At 46.0% G+C, this 7,500-nt stretch overlaps 1 protein-coding gene across 2 annotated transcripts in view; it reads left to right on the forward strand.

Moving 5' to 3' along the window:
- The window catches only part of LOC143287958 (uncharacterized), an 8,223-nt gene extending 6,270 nt beyond the window's left edge, over window positions 1–1,953 (forward strand). For both annotated transcript variants that reach the window (XM_076596205.1, XM_076596204.1), the window contains exon 5: window positions 1,526–1,953. In XM_076596205.1, coding sequence (XP_076452320.1) covers window positions 1,526–1,685 — 160 coding nt within the window. In that variant the 3' untranslated portion in view covers window positions 1,686–1,953. The remainder of the gene's footprint in view (window positions 1–1,525) is intronic.
- The last annotated feature ends 5,547 nt before the right edge of the window (window positions 1,954–7,500 follow it).

A 7,500-nucleotide genomic window follows, 5' to 3' on the forward strand; every position in this document is an offset into this window, starting at 1 on the left:
TCCTTTCCTCCCTCCCTCCCTCCCTCCCTCCCTCCCTCCTTTCCTCCCTCCCTCCCTCCTTTCCTCCCTCCCTCCCTCCCTCCCTCCCTCCCTCCTTTCCTCCCTCCCTCCCTTCCTCCCTCCCTCCCTCCCTCCCTCCCTCCTTTCCTTCCTCCCTCCCTCCCTCCTTTCCTTCCTCCCTCCCTCCCTCCCTCCCTCCCTCCTTTCCTCCCTCCCTCCCTCCCTCCCTCCTTTCCTCCCTCCCTCCCTTCCTCCCTCCTTTCCTTCCTCCCTCCCTCCTTTCCTCCCTCCTTTCCTCCCTCCCTCCCTCCTTTCCTCCCTCCCTCCCTCCCTCCCTCCTTCCCTCCTTTCCTCCCTCCTTTCCTCCCTCCCTCCCTCCCTCCCTCCTTCCCTCCTTTCCTCCCTCCTTTCCTCCCTCCCTCCTTTCCTTCCTCCCTCCCTCCTTTCCTCCCTCCTTTCCTCCCTCCCTCCTTTCCTTCCTCCCTCCCTCCTTTCCTCCCTCCCTCCTTTCCTTCCTCCCTCCCTCCTTTCCTCCCTCCCTCCTTTCCTTCCTCCCTCCCTCCTTTCCTCCCTCCTTTCCTTCCTCCCTCCCTCCTTTCCTTCCTCCCTCCCTCCTTCCTTTCCTCCCTCCCTCCCTCCTTCCTTTCCTCCCTTCCTCCCTCCCTCCTTCCTTTCCTCCCTTCCTCCCTCCCTCCCTCCTTTCCTCCCTCCCTCCTTTCCTCCCCCCTTCCTCCCTACCTCCCTCCCTGCCCCCCTCCCTCCCTCCTTTCCTCCCTCCCTCCCTCCCTCCCTGCCTTCCTCCCTCCCTCCTTCCTTTCTTCCCTCCCTCCCTCCCTCCCTCCCTGCCTTCCTCCCTCCCTCCTTCCTTTCCTCCCTCCCTCCCCCCTCCCTCCCTCCCTCCCTCCCTCCTTTCCTCCCTCCTTTCCTCCCTCCCTCCCTCCATCCCTCCCTCCCTCCCTTCCTCCCTCCCTGCCTCCCTCCCCCCCTCCCTTCCTCCCTCCCTCTCTCCCTCCTTCTTTCAGTCCGTAGTCTCTTTACATCTTCCTTTCGTCCTTCGTGTGTGTGTGTGTGTGTGTGTGTGTGTGTGTGAGTGTGTGTGTGAGTTTGAAAATACGTATGTGTGTTTGTGTGTTTGTATGTTCATATGTGTGTATGTGTGTGTTTGTATGTGCATATGCATTTGTTTGTGTGTGTGAGAGTTTGCAAATACACATGTGTGTTTGTGTGTTTGTATGTGCATGTGTATGTGTGTGTTTGTGTGTGTGCTTGTGTGTGTGTTTGTATGTGCATATGCATTTGTTTGTGTGTATGTGTGAGTTTGCAAATACACATGTGTGTTTGTGTGTTTGTATGCGCATGTGTGTATTTGTGTATGTGTGCGTGCGTGCGTGTGTGTGTGTGTGTGTGTCTGTGCATGTGCATGTGTGTGTGCGTGTGCGTGTGCATGTGCATGTGTGTGTGCGTATACGTGTACGTGTGCGTGCATTTATGTGCATGTACGTGTGTGTGTGTGTGTGTGTTGCAGGTACTGGAGGTGTTCGAACAACAGACCCACCAAGCTGTCTTGTCCACGTGGCCAAGTGTTCGACTTCTTCACCCTCACGTGCCGTTCACGGTTGCCCCTGGAGACGGTTAAGGGGCAGCAACCCATCCTGTCATGTGACCTCTTTCTTCACGGGGACTGATCAGTTGGCTTCAGTTAACCAGTGGTTTGATTGATGATGTCACAATTCAAATAACAATTGATCTGTAAGGACGACAAGAAAGTCGAGTGTGTATTAAATCCTGTCGATGATTTCTAAAGAAACCACTGATTTTAATCAAACCCAGCTTCCGTCAGAAATTAATTACCTTCAGCGACAAGATGGTGTGGTCAACAACTGTGATCTGTTGAGATGTACGATATCTGTTCCTTACGTTTTTTAAAGTTTGGTTTTACATCACATAAATGTAACTAGTGAAATATGCAACGTCTGGACATTTATATGTTCAAAATCTGTGTTAGATGGTTCAAATGTTCACATGTTCACACACCAAAATCTGTGTTAGATGTTTCAAATGTTCACACACCAAAATCTGTGTTAGATGTTTCAAATGTTCACACACCAAAATCTGTGTTAGATGTTTCAACTGTTCACACACCAAAATCTGTGTTAGATGTTTCCAATGTTCACACACCAAAATCTGTGTTAGATGTTTCAAATGTTCACACACCAAAATCTGTGTTAGATGCTTCAAATGTTCACACACCAAAATCTGTGTTAGATGTTTCAAATGTTCACACACCAAAATCTGTGTTAGATGTTTCAAATGTTCACACACCAAAATCTGTTAGATGTTTCAAATGTTCACACACTAAAATCTGTTAGATGTTTCAAATGTTCACACACCAAAATCTGTGTTAGATGTTTCAAATGTTCACACACCAAAATCTGTGTTAGATGTTTCGAATGTTCACACACCAAAATCTGTGTTAGATGGTTCAAATGTTCACACAACAAAATCTGTGTTAGATGCTTCAAATGTTCACACACCAAAATCTGTGTTAGATGTTTCAAATGTTCACACACCAAAATCTGTGTTAGATGTTTCGAATGTTCACACACCAAAATCTGTGTTAGATGGTTCAAATGTTCACACAACAAAATCTGTGTTAGATGCTTCAAATGTTCACACACCAAAATCTGTGTTAGATGGTTCAAATGTTCACACACCAAAATCTGTTAGATGTTTCAAATGTTCACACACCAAAATCTGTGTTAGATGTTTCAAATGTTCACACACCAAAATCTGTTAGATGTTTCAAATGTTCACACACCAAAATCTGTGTTAGATGTTTCGAATGTTCACACACCAAAATCTGTTAGATGTTTCAAATGTTCACACACCAAAATCTGTGTTAGATGTTTCAAATGTTCACACACCAAAATCTGTGTTAGATGTTTCAAATGTTCACACACCAAAATCTGTGTTAGATGGTTCAAATGTTCACACACCAAAATCTGTGTTAGATGTTTCAAATGTTCACACACCACAATCTGTGTTAGATGTTTCAAATGTTCACACACCCAAATCTGTGTTAGATGTTTCAAATGTTCACACACACAATCTGTGTTAGATGGTTCAAATGTTCACACACCAAAATCTGTGTTAGATGTTTCAAATGTTCACACACCACAATCTGTGTTAGATGTTTCAAATGTTCACACACCCAAATCTGTGTTAGATGTTTCAAATGTTCACACACCACAATCTGTGTTAGATGTTTCAAATGTTCACACACCAAAATCTGTGTTAGATGTTTCAAATGTTCACACACCAAAATCTGTGTTAGATGGTTCAAATGTTCACACACCAAAATCTGTGTTAGATGTTTCAAATGTTCACACACCAAAATCTGTGTTAGATGTTTCAAATGTTCACACACCAAAATCTGTGTTAGATGTTTCAAATGTTCACACACCAAAATCTGTGTTAGATGTTTCAACTGTTCACACACCAAAATCTGTGTTAGATGTTTCAAATGTTCACACACCAAAATCTGTGTTAGATGTTTCAAATGTTCACACACCAAAATCTGTGTTAGATGTTTCAAATGTTCACACACACTCCCAGTGGGGCGATGCCGGAAGGTCTTTTAGTATAAATAGCATCCCCGACTTTTGGAAATTCTTTGTTACTCTCTTTGTTTCTGCCTTTTCTTTAATTCCTTCACCGTTGTTTGCTTTTTCTGCCTTTCCAGACCACCCCCACCCCACCCCCTTATTTTCCCCTCAAGCCTTGACACTTTTTTTTTTTTTTTTTAACACAGTGTGTGATTTGCTATATGCGCTGTTTTGCTCTGGTATTTTAACTCAAGACATTGTGAACACTGGGGTGGGCATTAACTGTCTATTTTGCAGTGTAATTTCCTTGTATTGCATTTCCCATGTAAGTACTTGTTTGTGCGGCTCTGAAGTATTTTTGATCCGGTTTTTACGATGTGTGTGTGTGTGTGTCCGTGTGTGTGTGGCGGGGAGGGAGTGGGATGGGGGTTAGGGGTGTGGGGGGTGTGCTTGCTTGTATCAATGCGCGCGCTTGTGTGAGAGCGCGCGAGGTGGTTTAGTGTGGTCTATTTTTGTTACTGTTTTATTTTCTATCATTTGCCTTTCGTGCATCTTTCATCTTTCAACATTTCAGTGTATTTGATTATATTTGCTTATCCTTTTTCTGTCTGTCTTCATGATAACGTCTCAGACGAATCACCGGCAGGCTCTAAAAGCCTCATCATCGTGTTGGCTTTATGCGAAGACCGGGCACTCGCCGGCCCCTTTTTCAACAGCAGGTATGGACCTAGCGTATATGGATCCGCCCGCACGCTTTTGACACCTCCCTAAACCTGAAACTGAAACCGAAAGTGCAGTGTGATGGCTCAAGCCCAGCTGTCGTGCTGTCAGCTTAACGTGAACCCCCGGTTCGAGTTTTCAGTAATAACTCGACTCTGCGCCCATGTGCCAACAGAAATTTGTTTTAACTCACTCAGTACGGCCAGTCCTCTCTTCTCCTCTACACAGACCCCTCGGATGTCCTGTGGGTGTCTGAATGACCCAACCTTTAGCTTCCGTCGTCAGAATTGTGGTATTCTTTGTCAACATTCACCTCTTCAGTATAAGAGCCTTCCGCTTGCAATATTTTGATGATGGTAATTGGGGTGAAACGCTGTTAACGTCGTCTCTTTCGCCGTTCGTATGGAGAGAGTTAAAACAAAACAAATAATATGATAATGATTTTTTTTTTTTAAAGAAAGAAAAGTTGCGGATGCATGACCTTGGCACAACCTAAAAGCGTTTATCAGGCCTTAAAAGTCTCTCATGGATTTGCCCCTCAAGCCTGAGCAGGGCTTTGGGTTTTGGTGAAGGTCAGCTCTCCTTCCTTTTTTTTTTTTTTTTTTTTTTTTTCCAACAGCAGTGGTGGGTCTGACACCTTGAAACTGAAAATGCGCCAATATGTTCTGCTTTGGCGTTAGTGCGTGTTTGGGTTTTCGTTGTTTTTTGTTGTTGTTTTTTTTGTATTTTTTTGTATTCGTGTGTGTGTGTGTGTGTGTGAGGGGGACATAACCATTCGCGTTAAGGGGACATAATCATTCGTGTCAGGGGGACATAACCATTCGCACTATGGGGACATAACCATTCGTGTCAGGGGGACCTACCCATTTGTGTCAGGGGGACATACCTATTAGTGTCAGGGCGACATACCCATTTGTGTCAGGGGGACATACCTATTCGTGTCAGGGGGACATACCCATTTGTGTCAGGGGGACATACCTATTCGTGTCAGGGGGACCTACCCATTTGTGTCAGGGGGACATACCTATTCGTGTCAGGGGGACATACCCATTTGTGTCAGGGGGACATACCCATTTGTGTCAGGGGGACATACCTATTCGTGTCAGGGGGACATACCCATTTGTGTTAGGGGGACATACCTATTCGTGTCAGGGGGACATACCCATTTGTGTCAGGGGGACATACCTATTCGTGTCAGGGGGACATACCTATTCGTGTCAGGGGGACATACCCATTTGTGTTAGGGGGACATTCCTATTCGTGTCAGGGGGACATACCCATTTGTGTTAGGGGGACATACCTATTCGTGTCAGGGGGACATACCCATTTGTGTTAGGGGGACATACCTATTCGTGTCAGGGGGACATACCCATTTGTGTTAGGGGGACATACCTATTCGTGTCAGGGGGACATACCCATTTGTGTTAGGGGGACATACCTATTCGTGTCAGGGGGACATACCCATTCGTGTCAGGGGGACATACCCATTTGTGTTAGGGGGACATACCTATTCGTGTCAGGGGGACATACCCATTTGTGTTAGGGGGACATACCTATTCGTGTCAGGGGGACATACCCATTTGTGTTAGGGGGACATACCTATTCGTGTCAGGGGGACATACCCATTTGTGTTAGGGGGACATACCTATTCGTGTCAGGGGGACATGCCCATTTGTGTGAGGGGGACATACCTATTCGTGTCAGGGGGACATACCCATTTGTGTTAGGGGGACATACCTATTCGTGTCAGGGGGACATACCCATTTGTGTTAGGGGGACATACCTATTCGTGTCAGGGGGACATACCCATTCGTGTTAGGGGGACATACCCATTCGTGTCAGGGGGACATACCCATTCGTGTTAGGGGGACATACCTATTCGTGTCAGGGGGACATACCCATTTGTGTTAGGGGGACATACCCATTCGTGACAGGGAGACATACCCATTCGTGTCAGGGGGACATACCCATTCGTGTCCGTGGGACATACCCATTCGTGTTAGGGGGACATACCCATTTGTGTTAGGGGGACATACCCATTCGTGTTAAGGGGGCATACCCATTTGTGTTAGGGGGACATACCCATTTGTGTTAGGGGAGCATAACCATTCTTGTTACGGGGACATAACAATTCTTGTTAGGGGGACATAACCATTCTTGTTAGGGGGACATAAAAATAATTCGTGTTAAGGGGACATAACCATTCTTGTTAGGGGGACATAAAAATAATTCGTGTTAAGGGAACATAACCATTCTTGTTAGGGGGACATAAAATCATTCGTGTTAGGGGGACATAACCATTCGCGCTAAGGAAACATAACCATTCGCTCTGAGGGGACGCTTTTGAGTCGTCTCACGGCGAGTTTTTTTAGCTAGAGCCCTGTGTACATACAGGTGCTATTGGGAGAGAAAGAACACTAGTGTGCGTGTCAAGGCTGCCGTGATCGCCTGAGCGGTGCTCGTGCATCCGTTTCGGATTCAACAGACCGGATTCACAACCTTGCAACTGAGAGCAAATACATGTAAACAGATAGATATCATGGTTTTGTACTCCTTAGGAAGTGTGGATGAATGTTGTGTAATGCGTGAACGTGTTCTGCTCCTGGAGGGAGGGACAGGAGGCAAGGAGCGTGCTTTCCACTTGGTGACGTCAGCATGCTTTTTACGTCATTAACTCTCTCCATACGTACGGCGAAAGAGACGACGTTAACAGCGTTTCACCCCAATTACCATCATCAAAATATTGCAAGCGGAAGGCTCTTATACTGAAGAGGTGAATGTTGACAAAGAATACCACAATTCTGACGACGGAAGCTAAAGGTTGGGTCATTCAGACACCCACTGGACATCCGAGGGGTCTGTGTAGAGGAGAAGAGAGGACTGGCCGTACTGAGTGAGTTAAACCATCTGAGTCTTGAACCGAGAGCAGTCAATTAGGGAAGGGAGACGACTCTTGAAACACTCCCGAGCAACTTTCTGACGCGATTTGGACACGGTTTGAGCATTTTGAAGCACTTTTTGTGGTGGTGGTTGTTGTTGTTGTTGCAAGTTTTGTTTGTGATCATAGCAAGAAATTCCTGTTCGCAATTTGCAGGATATTAGGTATTATAAACTGTTGTGAGATATACACAAATCTTTCGATTCTGACAAGTGTGTGTGTGTGTGTGTGTGTGTG

This window comes from Babylonia areolata, chromosome 12 (assembly GCF_041734735.1).
Source record: "Babylonia areolata isolate BAREFJ2019XMU chromosome 12, ASM4173473v1, whole genome shotgun sequence".
NCBI classification, from domain to species: Eukaryota; Metazoa; Mollusca; class Gastropoda; order Neogastropoda; family Buccinidae; genus Babylonia; species Babylonia areolata.